Source organism: Montipora capricornis, chromosome 3, assembly GCF_036669925.1.
Source record: "Montipora capricornis isolate CH-2021 chromosome 3, ASM3666992v2, whole genome shotgun sequence".
Lineage (NCBI taxonomy): Eukaryota > Metazoa > Cnidaria > Anthozoa > Scleractinia > Acroporidae > Montipora > Montipora capricornis.
The window spans coordinates 36,437,537-36,452,313 of NC_090885.1; the positions used below are offsets into that span (position 1 = coordinate 36,437,537).

A 14,777-nucleotide genomic window follows, 5' to 3' on the forward strand; every position below is an offset into this window, starting at 1 on the left:
CCAGAGTTTTTCAGCGTCTTGTGGCGCAATCTCTCCAAGAGCTGCATCGACCACTTGTTTTGCTTTACAAATGTGTAATCGTTGAGTTCTATCCGACGCCATATCCCACGGCATCTTCCTCTATCTCTACTTGATCTAGTTCCTCGAACTGTCTTCTCAGAATCTGAGCTACTCTCCAACGGCTGGTAGAAGCTTCCGGGAGTTTCAAGTGCGTAAGAAACCTCGTGTTTTGCAGGAGTGCTTATTAATGACAGGTCGCTGTCGGTTTCTGTTGAGGGAGGAAGAGTATTATTATTATTATTATTATTATTATTATTATTATTATTATTATTATTATTATTATGTGATAGTGGTGTCATCATTATTATTATCGTTACCGTTATCATTATTATTATTAACGCCCTAATTATCGCGCTGCTGAAATAACAGAGGGCTCACGATACGAAGCACACGGTGGTTTATTTATCGCTGTCAACTCGTTTATTTTGTCTTCCCTAGACCCCACCGACACCGGTACCGCAGCTTCTATAGAAATAACCCTGCAGTGATTACTTTGGTTCCATTCATGGAATGGGTGACTGTCCTGCCAGAGAATGATGTACATGTGTTAGTTTGATATCACTCAAGTATGATGCAAATCTCTGAGTGCCGGGACTGTACTTTGTAATAATGCATTAGTTTATCTATTTGTTTCCACCAGGATAAGGGTGTAAAAATCATTGCAGTTGGCGTCGGTCCATTCGTAGACAACAACGAGTTGACAAACATTGCCATGGGCAACAGCACAAACATTCATCATGTGAAGAAGTTTGATGATCTCAGCAAGAGGATAGACGACATTATTTCAAAAATTTGCTTTGAAAGAAAGCAACCTGACATGGATAAATGGTTCCACACTTACTGATTGTGAGGTAACTAGTTTAAATTTGTATAATTGAACAAAACAGTGACTACTTTCCTTAATTTGTGTTGTTTTTAGCAAAATTCTCAGCCAATCAAAAGCGAAAGCAAAACGTATTACGTTTTACGTCTATGCGTTTTCCCTCGCTTTGCGACACCATAGGCAGCCCAAGCTCACGTCACTACAGACAGCCGTTGAGAATTTAAACGCGTTATAAGACTTTGTATGTGAAATAAAATACCGTCGATTGTAAAGCCTATAAAAATGCTCAATTAACTTTCATTCAATAAAATGAATAAAAATGACTCACCTCTGGTGTATTCTTGTGCCTTTTGGAGTTTATTTTACAGTTTCGGGAAGTCCGTGTTTTCAATGCTCTAAGACGAAGTAAAGGCTGCGCACTGAGAATTCGACCGTTGTCAGCTCAGAGGCGGTTTGCGACTCGAAAATTCATCCCAGCCGCGATTTTTTCACGCAAAGCTAAAGCCACATCATTTGCGAACCTCCGTGAATGTTTCGTAGTAAAAAATCCCCTCGCACTTGGCTGGAAATGAGCATTTTCTCCTTCGATTCCACGATAGCTGATGAATTTAACAGCAACTGAAACCGCACAGGACACGGAGCTTAGGTCCGAGGTCAAATTAACTCCACCCGATGAGGTACAGTCATTTCATTTACAACATTTACCCCATCCCACAGCGTCACTCGTAACCATGGTGTTCGAGAAGCCACTGTGGGGATAGGGTGAGTGTTGTACATGAAATGACTGTACCCTCATCGGGTGGAGCTAATTTGTCCTTGGGCCCAAGCTCCGTGTCCTGTGCGGTTATCAGTTGCTGTTAAATTCATCAGCTATCGTGGAATCGAAGCAGAAAACGCTCATTTCCAGCCAAGTGTGTGGGGATTTTTGACTACCAAACATTCACGGAGGTTCGCAAATGATGTGACTTTAGCTTTGCGTGAAAAAATCGCGGCTGGGATGGATTTTCGAGTGGCAAACCGCCTCCGAGCTGACAACGGTCGAACTCTTAGTGTGCAGCCTTGACTTCGTCTCAGAATATTGAAAACACGGACCTCCCGAAACTGTAAAATAAACTCCAAAAGGCACAAGAATACACCAGAGTTGAATCATTTTTATTCATTTTATTGAATGAAAGTTAATTGAACATTTTTTAGGCTTTACAATCGACGGTATTTTATTTCCCATACAAAGTCTTATAACGCGTTTATATTCTCAACGGCTGTCTGTAGTGAAGCGAGCTGGGGCGGCCTATGGCGACACATTAATTTGCGACCTGCGTGTTTTGTGATTGATCAAAGTTGTCATACTATGCCACCAAATGACTAAATTCCACAATTTGTTCTCCAGTTTTAATGTAACAACCGCATCGCAATGCAGTCCTCTCTCAGTTCGATTTTTCTTCGTACCAACGGAGCCGATCGTTTTTTTGGAAACACTTTGTGGTGGATGAAACTTTCCTAAAGTTTTCATTTGTGTTACAGGTGAACAGGACATTATACAGATGAAGGGGAGGATGTTAAAAAGGGAAAACTTATTTAGAGTTTAGTTTTATGCTAGAGAGGAAAACCTAGATTTTAGTTGCATGTGAACGACCTCGAAGTTCTCAAGAAGCAATAAAGCACCACGATGTATACAGTAAATGTTGTGATCTCTCATTTCCCTGCTTCCCCAAAAAGGATCTCATCCACCAATATGCCACAGGCGCCAAATCAGAGGGTACACCGTCACTTCATCTTCACCTTCCACGTTAGAATACCTGTGTTCGATCATCAACAAGCCATTTATCCATCCGTTGACTTTAGAGCCTGCTAGTACAAAACTTTTCAATATTTTAGACAAAAAAATCTCTACAATCCTGATCACAAGTGTTGGGACAGTTCACACAGATGACTTCACAGACAGCCTCTCTTAATTAAGATCAAGATCTTGTAAACCCGCCTGTGCTATTATTGTTCACCGTGTCCTTTCGAATCCTTTTTCTGGAGCATCCTTTAAAGATCCAAACTGTCTTTCCTTGATCCGTGGTCTTTATATGTGTCACGTCGGGGTCACCATGAAGTAAACTCCAGTCCTGTTTTCACAAAAGATCAACTTTTATTCCGAACGTCAAAAGAACATGTTGTTCCCACGACAAGGACACGTGAACCGCTCTTACACAAAGTATGGCCCTAATACGTATCTTACGTAACAATACACCCTATGCAAAATGAAAAGGGACTGGGAGCGATACGTGCGAGAACGAGGCTAGTTGGGCCTTGTTCTGTTTACTCGTGGTAAAAATGGCTGCTGATCAAACTGTAAGTGCCAGCCGTCTTTCCGAGGGCGATATACCAGGAGCATCTCTTCAAGGACGAAATCCTACAACACTCACCACGGATGAGCTTCGCTTTTGGTTAAAATGTCGTGGCGACCCGGCAAAAGGATTAAAAACAAAGGCACAGTTAGCAAAAAGGCAAGTAAGCTTATCGATGTATTTCTCAGTAGTCGTAATAATAAGGGTTTTTTTATACTGTACTTGGTTAAAAGGACTCGATATTTAACATGCCTTATTTCTTATTTCAAGTAGAGATCAGGAGATTTAATGTTTATTTCCGTCGCTTACCTGTTTCTGCACAATTAACTGGTGTGCTAATTTTTCCGTAGAGTACTTGAATATGTGGCTTCTGGTCGTGATAAAGATGTTGTGGATCCGGACAAGAACCTTATTTACACGCGTCGAAAGCAGAGACAAGAAAAATTACAAACTCGAAATGATCCGTTGCTAAAGGAAAGTACTGTAAGGTTTCCATCGACTGGGTGGTCAACAAGCTTACAACGAATGCCATTGTTTACAAAGGCAGAAATGGATTTGCATGTCTCTCAGTCTGGAAAAAACATTGACCGAAGTAAACAGAGCCATACAGTTCCAACAAGCATGAGAAAAGCCAAGACGTTCCTTGAAGACGAATACTTGAAGGACGTAGTTGCTGCTAGTGACAATGAATATTTCTTTTTTCAATGTTTGTGTCATCATAGCTTTAAAAAAATGAAGCCCCTCATAAATTAAAAGTTGCACTTTGTTTAGTGAGTGGAAGTGTAAAGTATGCTTCATGTACGTGCGTGGCGGGATCTGCTGGCTTTTGTAATCATGTACTTGCACTTATGATGAAACTTTGTAAGTTTAGCTTGTATAGCTGTCAAAATGTCAAGGAGTTGGACCATGAATCTGATATGGCACAACCTAAGGCATGCACCTCCAGTTTACAGCTGTGGCACAGACCTGCAAGAGGGGAAAAAATCAAGCCCCAACCTGTCATGGAACTCAATGTAAAGAGGTCCAAATTAGATAGCGATTATGATCCTGATAGTGGTGTGAGGTGTTTATTGTATGAAGCTAGGAAAAACTTGAGCACACAAACAGCAGATGAAGTTATGTTGAAAGACAAGCTTCAAAAGATCAATCCTAAATTTGCCCTGTCTCAAATCATTTCTCCTGGTGGTACTAACTTACAGGAAACAAAATTTGGAAAATCTCCGAGTGGTTCATATGCAAGTTATCAGTTACAGTTTTCCGAGTCCAATTTTCAAGTTTTCTGCAATATTGACTCAGTGCCTAGAGCAGACGGCAATGATGGTAATGATGACCAAAATGCTATATCTGCGTTTCCTGCATTTCCTTTGCAACATTCTGAACAGTACAAAAAGCCAGATGGTTTGAGCAGGAACCAAGAAGCACTCCTGGATCATTTGACTGTTGATGAGGTAAAGCTCAATAACATAGAGAAGACTACAAGAGAACGAGCAGCCTCCCAAGAATGGAATGCTGAAAGAAAATTTCGGTTTACAGCTTCTAATTTCCACACCATTGCAAAAAGGAAAAGAAATCATGCCTCTTTAGTAAACAATCTGCTTCATCCCAAGCCATTTACTTCCAAGCAGACAGAACACGGGAAAACCTATGAACCTGTAGCCTTGAAAGAATATGGAAAATATATGTTTGCAGCTAGGAATCCAGTTACAGTGTTAAAAAGTGGCCTTGTTGTGAGTATGGCCTGTCCAATTTTGGCAGCATCGCCAGATGGCAAGGTCATTGATCATAGTTGTAGTAAGCCTTTTGGACTAGTAGAGGTTAAATGTCCCTTCACTAAGTTTCATGTAAGTCCCTTAGATGCATGTGCAGATGAAAGTTTCTTTGCAGAAAATGTAAATGGACAGCCAAGACTGAAAAGGGGACATCAGTACTACTTTCAAATACAGGGTCAACTTGCTGTTACAGGGGCTAGCTGGTGTGATTTTGTAATTTACACCAGCAAAGGCATGAGTGTAGAGAGGATCACATTTGATCCTCAGTTCTGGGACACATTGAATGAATGCCTTAAGAACTGCTACTTCAATCATTTTATAGAGCCAGCCGCTTTAGAATTCTGTAAACATTAGAAAAGCGTGTCATTGTTGTTAAATTGTAGCAATGACACATATGTCTAAAACAGAGTATCAACCTTGATGTCTTTCAAGATAAAACTTTTGTAAGATTTGTTTCTTTATTCTCAGTTCTTGAGCACAATGACTGTACGAAGATAAATGACAGTTTACTAGCTCCTAGCGCACAAAGATGCCGAAACCCTAGTTTACCAAATCTGTGCTCTTTCTGAGACATAACATTAGGGTCTGGCGCTTTTATTAAATAATGTTGTCTTCTGTAGAAGGCATTATTGCTTTGCCTAAATGTTACGTGGAAATAAGAGGATCGTGCATGTTACACAAAAAGGCACAGACACTCCACATTTGATTTACCACCCCAAATAGACTAAGTGGTACGACACTATCCCAAATGCGGAAGTTCTTGACTTTGTTAATAGCTCGTTCGATATGTATTCTTACCGAGGCAATTTCCTGGGTCTTGATAACATCTTGTGCTGTCATTTGGGTATACAACCCTAGAAAAGGTGGAATGTTTAGGTTCACACCCAGTGGAAGGAGATCTTCAATTGTAAAGCCTTTATCGGCCATCACAGTGTCACCTTTATCAAAATCTAACTTCAGAAAACCACTTCTCTCAACAATTTCGCGATCGGAAATACTTCCACTGTATAGTTGACTGATAAAAGTTATAGCTCCACTAGGAGCAATTCCAACTAAGCCTTTCAGAGTTACGTGGTTTTTATACGAGCTGAACAGTTTCGAATTCAAAAGAAGGCTGGAAGGCATCTGACATCTAATCTCTGTGCAATCGATTATTACACGGGTGGAAGAGTATTTGTCTTTAAAGCTGTCTGGCATAGTAACTGTAACAACCTCCTTATTTGCCCATATAGATACCTGACCAAATTTAAGATACAAGTAATTTATCCAGGACAGGAATATCCTGCTCACTGTTGACTGAGAGATATGAAACAAGTGAGCCAGATGCTTTTCTGCAAATCCCCTTCTTAGTCTGCAGAGTACAAGGAAAAACTCCTCTCTTGCTTCTAAGCTCCTTTTTCTACCTTTGTGAGTGCATTCCTCTGGTTCCTCGGTTTCATTTTCGTTCTCATCATAAAAACGCTTTGGGACACTTCTTTCTTTTGACGAGCAGTACCTAATGTTCTCCCCATTCGTTCCAGTGTTCAAAAATTCATATACAGCATTAAATGTAGCAAAGTTAGGAAAGCCGGTGTAAAAGGCGATGTCCTCGTCAGAGGTAAAATTTCGCAACTGAAAAACGCGAGAATCTGCAAGACCCTTCTGACGTTTCAAAACTCCTATTTCAGCCTTTAGCGAAGCATTTTCAAGCACCAGACTCTTCAGTTTTTCGAGAAGTTCTTTGAAATCTTCTGTCGTGTTTCCTTGCGTATCCGTGTCGTTTTGCACGTCATGATCAGCAGAGCTACCAGCCGCCGATGATGTGCAGTTATCAGCGTTGGTTTCAGTTGCACTAGTTGTTTGAGATACTATCAACTCTGTGTCTGTATTCGACGTAAACATACGTTTCTTAGGAGGCTTTCTCTTTAGCGGAGAACTTTGTGACCAAGAAAAACGTGATGGCACGACCCCTTCCCTGACATAAATACGCTGGCCTCCGACAGACTTAACAAAGTCCTCAGGTTTAAAGTGACGAGAGCAAATCTTCGTGTTTTGGTTGACAGTAAAATCCTTACATTCGTCGCGACGAATAGCATGCAGCCAACGTTTCTTGAGGTTCACATCATCTGGAAACTTGAAGTAGGAAATTTTCTTTCCATTTTCAGTCCTGTACAGCTGTTTTGTGCATTGAGGAACACAACAATTTGCCGGCATATTTAAAATTTGGCGCCCTTCGCATCAGGCGGCCATTTTTCCTTGGCCCAACTAGCCTCGTTCTCGCACGTATCGCTCCCAGTCCCTTTTCATTTTGCATAGGGTGTATACCACTGTAAAATAATATGACAAACACACAGTTACGTCAACAAAAAGTTAGTAAAAGTTAGTAAATGATCTTGTAAAAGAATCAATAGATTTGTCCACATGGTTTTGCGATTCAGAACTTTCCATTCAAACTCTTGTGCTTTATAGAACACCTGCCACTAACCATAATGTTAGGGAAATTACATGCGTGTCTTATGACAATGATATTAGGAGATTTTCATTCTTCTCAAATACTTGAGGAATGATTTCCGTACAGGTCCCTACTTCATTATGCATGCAGAATAAATTAATTATGCATTTGCGTTATTGTTTTGAAGAACAAATACGTACACCCAAGGGAATCAAATATATATACATTGGCTTATTGGTACTTACGGGATGAATAAAAATGGATCTCATTTCTCTCTCCCTCTCGCTCTCTCTCCCTTTCTCCCTCCCTCTTCCTCTCTACTTTGCCCACATCGCTCACACCGTTGCTTATTTTCGTCCCAGCTTTCCTCTTTCTATCCCTTCGTCCTGTCCTTTTTTTCCAGATCCTGCTCGCCTTTTTCTGGTATTGCAATGCTATGTCACTTGCGGCTTGCTTTGAATTGACCTACTGTAGAAACTTTGGTTTACTTGTCCTTAACTATTCTTGACCACTGAGCTAACGTGTCAAGTTGCTAATTCAAACCATTAAAAATGATATTTACTTTGAGTTCTGGATGACTATTTACATCACAATTATTATTATATACACGTGCCATGCCGAGCAACTACAATCGAACCCACAACTCCTAGGTTTAGAGATCCCTGTTTTACTACTTTTGAAAAAGCCCTATCCCTTTAATAATGCTAACCATAACCCTAATTACAACTAAAGACAGTGTTTAGGCCTATGGTTAGTCCCTGCGATAGATTTAGGTTTATCTAGTATTGCTACGATCTGTGATCTGCTCAGTTTTACTTCATGCCCGGTGCGGCACACTTATAAGTTCATTGCACGGAAGAGTGTACCACGCTTCCAGTCTGATTGGTGCATCCTTCATGGGAAACTTTAATGCACAAGTTCATTGAAATTAATCGTTTCACGTTTTGACTCTTTTGAGGCAAAGTGGTGACTTCGTGATAATCAAGATGGCTACCGAAGTACTAGCATCAGCAAAGCAAGATTGAGATCATTTGAAAATTGTCTCTGCTTTAATATAGCCGATCCCGAGCGGTGCCTAGAGTGGTGCAAAGAACAAAACTTTCCTTCGTCGCCATGAAATAACCAAAAGCTGTGTTAAAACGCGGTCAAAGAAAAAGACCGAAAGTGCAGGTGCATGTAGCCATTAATTTTTGATAACAGTACTCTTATTTTGTCTGTTTGTTACGCTTGAGAACCTGAACCCTATTACAACGACTGCTTGAAACTCTACTTCTTTCGCTTATTCTAAAATTGAAAAAATGAGTAAAAGTTCAGGAAATTAAAAGTTCCAAAATTGCAGAGAAAATGTTCGATTTTCCGTATTTCAGTCAGGAGTTAGACCGGTTTTTGTAAAGTCCATATAGCCACATTCCCAGAGGATGTCTATTGTTATCACTATTGTTTTCTTGAAACAAAAGAGCGTATGCATAACGAAGTAGGGACCTGTGCGGAAATCTTGTTATAGGATCCACGATGACGTAACCTCAGACTAAAGCGCATCAGCAGTACAGGAGAATAACGACAAAAATTGAAACCCTACACTACTCCGGCCCCGAGCCCGCGTTTTGGCTACTACTTTCGTGTCGCAAATTTTGTTGCTGATGGCAAAATATTTTATTCTCGATCGACACTTCTAAAAACTTTCTTCTGTTCTTCCTATAAACTGTTTATCAATACTTATTAACTTTTGCATCAATATTTGTTTTGCATAATGCAGGCTAACAAAACCTGTACCTTGCTTAGTTCGCGTTTTTGAGCGTTAGAATATAATTTTTGGCCCTATGTCGTTTTATTTTGAGGTCTCCCATCCAGATACTAACCCCGCCGGACAGGATTACCTTCCGTATACTTTTGTTTTGGAAAGCTGTCATACGCTCAGGGCACACGCTTTAACTGGTGTTAAAAAAGAAGTTGTAAGGGAACTTGAAAATAATCAACATGTCAGCCTCGAAGCCAATGTTTCTCGATTCCCTTTTATTTACTTCAATCATTCTAGGTTTAGTATTTTACTAGCAACCACATGACTTCTCAGGGGGCTATTTACCTAAGACATCCATCATGGTACTATAATGATATACGCTACCAACTCAATATCGTGTACTATTAGAGCTACATATTAAACAAAGACAACTTGAATATCCTGGAAAACAAAACAGAGCTGTGCTCTACCACACGTACGCAATGCGTGCCTATTTTTATACATGAGTAATTGCAATATCCAGGATGACGTAACCTTAGACTAAGGCGCATCAAGCTCCAAAGAGATGTTCCATGCAAAGGAGGCGCGCATTTTAAAAATAATATTGAAATTAATAATGCAGCAACGTAAAAAGAGGGAAGGTAACTGGAATTCTTTACAAAAAAACAACAGAAAATTCATTCGCACACTCAACGAGAAGAGGACACGGAAAGGAAAATTAAAAGACGAAATAAGATCTAACAAAACATGAAGCAAAATGATGATAACATCTAACCTCCTCCAGATTGTACTCGTCTTATGGAAACCACTTCACAGGTTTCTTGCTGCCTAAAAAGATAGAATAGCATCCTGTTGATGCTTCGGTATCTCATCAGTTAACTACAATAAAAACAAAAAACACTAAGGTTTTAAAGAAGGCACAAACAGTGACGTAAAATGAAGATCTTTCGAACACGCAAAAATATAATTCGCCTCAAGTATTGCCGGTTAGTAAATGACCGTTATACTCACCCTCACTCGTTTTGCAGCAGGATATTCAATCACTTTTTTTCTACATTACTATTTCCTGCGTATGAAATCTGTAGGTCGCCGTCACTTTTAGTGGCTATCGAGGTCTCAAATGAACGGACTGACAGCTCGCCCAGTTCAAGGTTCCATGTATAGGCAATGTCCGTGTTTAACACGGAACGAATCCTCTAGTTTTCTCTCCTTTAATGCTTTTCAGGATAAATATAACTTAAAAGTTCGACCTCTAACCTTCTTTGGAATAATCTCAGCAATAAACCATCTGCGTAGGCGAAACACGAAAACCCTTAAATATGAAAATTTCTAATGAGTCAAAAACCAACTAAATTTATTTATAAAGAAATTGTTCCAAAAAAATGTGAAAGGCCAATTTAATGTCAAGAAAAGTGGCACAAAGATATTAATCTTCCACTAAATGAAACTATTAATTGGAAAGTCGCTTGACAAACATCTTTGAAGGTGATTCCCTAGAAATAGAAGTTGTCATAGATTTCCCATGAAACTTCGCAAACCGTTATAACATGACAAGGAGATGATAAAAATGTAATAAAAAGCGGGATCACCTTGCTCGTTTTCACTATATGACGCTGACGAATACGGCTATTTGAACTACTTTGACAATAATTGCTGCGCACCCCCAATGTTGGACAAATTCAGCTCGATTTCATGAAATGTTTTCCAACGTATAACGCAGAGCGAGGTGTCATTTTATGGTTAATAGGCCATTTCGAGTTCAGGTCTGCCTCCTCTTCAAAGCGAGTCTACTGAGTGCGAAGTTTTTGTGATGGTAATTAGTTCTACTTTACATATGAATGAAACCTAATTTTCGCACTTTGACTCGCTTTGAAGAGGAGATAGACATGAACTCGGAAATAGCCTATTCAAGTACGTACCTGAAAAATTTATTTGAATGCCTTTGTGAGTACTTAACACTCCAAAATAGATTTTACTTTAGTGTGAGCTATTCGACTCGTAATGGCTCCTTCCGTACAATTTTATGAAATTGCCAAAAAACTGGCCATAGATTTTAGCTGATTTATCCTCTACTCCATCGAAACACTGCTCTCAGCAAATATCTTAAATAAAAAATAGGCGTCATTGTACTCATTCAGGAGAAAAGAGCCATTCCATGACGGATTAGACTTGGCGTTAATGAAAATCCGCCATTTTATCAGTGTGCCCGCGCTACTGTGCGCGCCATGCAAATGACGCAAGAAATTATGGGAAGTAGTGTTGCGCAATGCAAAACCAGGGAATCACCTTAAATCTACAAAGGGCAGTAAACTCATCGCTTTTAACTTCATGTTACATACTCAATAAAATATGGCGATTTTAATTGGTCAATGACGAATGCATAAATAGGTTATAGAGTACAAAAAACAGGTTATAGTGTGCAATACGGAAGTTGCTATGGAAACAAAGCGAAGAAGTTATTTTGTTGGGTATATAAGAAATAAGAAATCGTATGAACTTACATACATACATTACATACATATGTAATGTATGTATGTAAGTTCATACGATTATGGTCACTCATGATGTTTTGAAAGTTTTCAAATTGCGCAATCAAAGACATAACTCGTGCCCATAAGTCACGAAATGAACTCGCGTTCATACCATTTCTTATACAAATTGTTACAACGCCAGTTAATAACAGATTGTTTTTAAAGAAAGTTGGACTTGTAGACGACATCAAGTGAAGTTTATATCATAGGGAGATAGAAAATTTGATACACTTACTCTGGCCAGGAGATGCAAAAAGGAAAAATTTTGAAATAGTCTTTTTAAATGGCTGCAGTCTTGCCAACTTCTAGGCCTTTGAGTTAACACAGCTACTTACACATATATACGGATTTCGATCTGAGGCTGGCCACGTAGCTCTGACCACAAACTCCACTCCCAATCAATTTCTGTTGCCTAATTGCCAAGTAATGTATCCGGCTTTGTCGCGCTGAAAGAGCATCCCCTAATTTAAATAACTTTTTGCTTCATTTTAAACTGTGACACAATTATCAAATACAAAACAATGCCTCTCTGTAAAGAAGAAATGGGAAGCCGTTCGGGCTTTGATAAGCCTTTGGACCTGGGTCTCCAAAAAATCCAAAACCTAATAAAATGTAAATATCTTCTCTATATCTTTGAAAGCATGTTTTTCTTTTGTTTTTTTAGACTGTGCCCTTTGCCGAAGGCAAAAACCGCACAAGACGTATAGACTTTGCTATTCGCTTTTCGCGTGCCGCTCTTCTTTTCAATTACTTTTATTTATTTAATTAAAAAAAAAGTCCCAACATTTTTGCGTGTGGCAAGTTGCTTCCGTTCGTATACTCTGCCGAATGTTGTTGCGTGTTGTTCTGTGATCGCCAAAGCGTAGCACAACAATGTTGGATCCGTTTATGCAGCTCTTCCAACATTTTTGGGGCCACGCACGCGCATTAGAAGTGGTTTCTATGGGGATAGAAACACATTAAGATGTTGAAAACAAGTCCTGTCCTTCCCATAATACACTGCACGCCCTTACAAGTCATTGTTGGGAGTAGTTGCATCTGCATGTTTGCAGACCACTGCCAAACCATCCAACATGTGCCGAACAAACAACTCCCATCAATGCTGGGATTTGTTGCGTCCGCTTGCACTTAGTGTAATGCATTGAAGTGGTCATGCATCATGTTCGTCGAACCGATTCCTTCCCATTCACTCATTTACAAATGAACGTCTTGCTGGGATTAATAATATTCCGCTGTCTCAAAACAGATGACTTACATATTTTTGGCGCCTTTCTAATGTACTACCGCTGTCCTTGGCGCATGGAATGTAAACCAGTGTTGCCTTTTCACGAAAAAAAATTAAAACTATTAGAGGGAGATATATTTTGTGTTAACCAGTCCTTGTTTAAATGGTTTACAACAAACATAACACGGATTAATTTCTTGATGTTGCAAAGCGTTATTTTGTGAGATTGTAGTTGATAGAGAAGACTGAATCTCGCAATATACGATTTTTAAATCAAATACTCTGAAACACCTGCTCGTTTCGCGTTGGAAAAATGCCACGCAACCCTCGTATTGCATGTGAACACGTCGCAGAAGCAGTTCCAGGTTCAGCTGGCACCTTTGCAAGTGGAAGAAATCCTGTCTCTTACCAATTGACTCGTCGCTTGCCTTTACTTATTACAATCACTACCCATGTTTTACCGGTTTGTTTGTTTTACCGGTTTGTCTGACTTTCATCGGTAAATGAGGAATAAATAATTTATAATAATTTGCATTTAAATATAAGGCGCGCTATACATACACTCACGCTGAGAAAGAAATATCTATAAGTGAGAAAATAGGTTTAACGTCAGTCTATCTTGGCTTTAGCGATTTTGACAAAAAAGCGCCGGTTGAATCTATGAAAAAAAAAACACGCAGTTGTTGAACTCTGGGACTGAGCTAAATGCGTTATTCTAAGTGCTCATTGCATAATTCGTCCTGTCTGGCAAATTTCATTATTTCATTTCGTCATTTAATCTCACTTAATGACGATATTTTCACTTAATTGTTGTCACGTTTTATATGAATTGCACCATTGTCTAATCAAAAATGTAATCCTAACAACTTATTCAGTTTTACAAGGAATCAAGTTACCCTTACAGCTCACTTCTTGTCGTAATTTTATACTAGATCGCTGAAAAGTAATGTCAACCAAATTTCGACAATTTTACTAAAACCACCGTAGGACGTCCGCTTAATGGATCGTAGTCTGATACTCAATGTAGATGGGATCTCTATCTTTCTGGAGAATTCTTCATTTTTCTGGCCAAAATTTAAATCGCTGAAAACCATTTCCTTGTGACCTAGTGAAGAGATCTTAGTTTAAAGTTGTAGTAGAAACAATATCAAATTACTACTTTTTTTTTGGTATCATTCTAGGAAGATCCACCAATATAGTACATTTTTTGGCCATGACCTCAAATTTATGTGTGAAAATCAGGAACTTTTTCAAGTTTTCCAAATGCATCTTCATCCCCGAAAATAACAAACATTCCCCTAAATTCCCATTTACATTCGTGATCCTGGTAATCCATAGGGTCCGATTTAATTAGTTCTCCTATAAAGAGGAAACATAAACTGACTCAGGTATTCCTAAACTACTGACAAATGAAAAGTGCTGTTAAATCTCTTTGACAGACAGTAGCATGCTTCTAAGCTGAATCGCTGAAAAGCATTTCCTTGTGACCTAGTGAAGAGATCTTAGTTTAAAGTTGTAGTAGAAACAATATCAAATTACTACTTTTTTTTTGGTTTCATTCTAGGAAGATCCACCAATAGTACATTCTTTGGCCATGACCTCAAATTTATGTGTGGCAATCAGGAACTTTTTCAAGTTTTCCAAATGAATCTTCATCCCTGAAAATAACAAACATTCCCCTCAATTCCCATTTACATTCGTGATCATGGTAATCCATAGGGTCCGATTTAATTAGTTCTCCTATAAAGAGGAAACATAAACTGACTCAGGTATTCCTAAACTACTGACAAATGAAAAGTGCCGTTAAATCTCTTTGACAGACAGTAGCATGCTTCTAAGCTGAATCGTATTTTACCTTGGAATTAAT

General features: G+C 39.1%; 3 protein-coding genes and 1 pseudogene across 6 annotated transcripts in view; 3 read left to right on the plus strand and 1 right to left on the minus strand.

Annotated features, from left to right (window-relative positions):
* Positions 1-2,560, plus strand: part of LOC138041327 (cartilage matrix protein-like) — an 18,254-nt gene extending 15,694 nt beyond the window's left edge. The window contains exons 8-9 of one of the 3 annotated variants that reach the window (XM_068887099.1): positions 701-911; positions 2,405-2,558. In XM_068887099.1, coding sequence (XP_068743200.1) covers positions 701-904 — 204 coding nt within the window. In that variant the 3' untranslated portion in view covers positions 905-911; positions 2,405-2,558. Of the gene's footprint in view, positions 1-700; positions 912-2,404 lie in introns of all 3 variants that reach the window. The other 2 variants (XM_068887101.1, XM_068887098.1) reach the window with 2 other exon arrangements.
* LOC138040980 (uncharacterized) overlaps positions 1-14,777 on the plus strand; it is a 233,648-nt gene that overhangs the window by 134,728 nt on the left and 84,143 nt on the right. The window lies entirely within an intron of this gene.
* Positions 3,203-5,420, plus strand: LOC138041788 (uncharacterized; annotated as a pseudogene).
* LOC138041789 (uncharacterized) lies at positions 5,580-7,178 on the minus strand. The gene has a single exon (XM_068887493.1). The coding sequence runs from the start codon at positions 7,176-7,178 to the stop codon at positions 5,631-5,633; it is 1,548 nt and encodes a 515-aa protein (XP_068743594.1). The 3' UTR covers positions 5,580-5,630.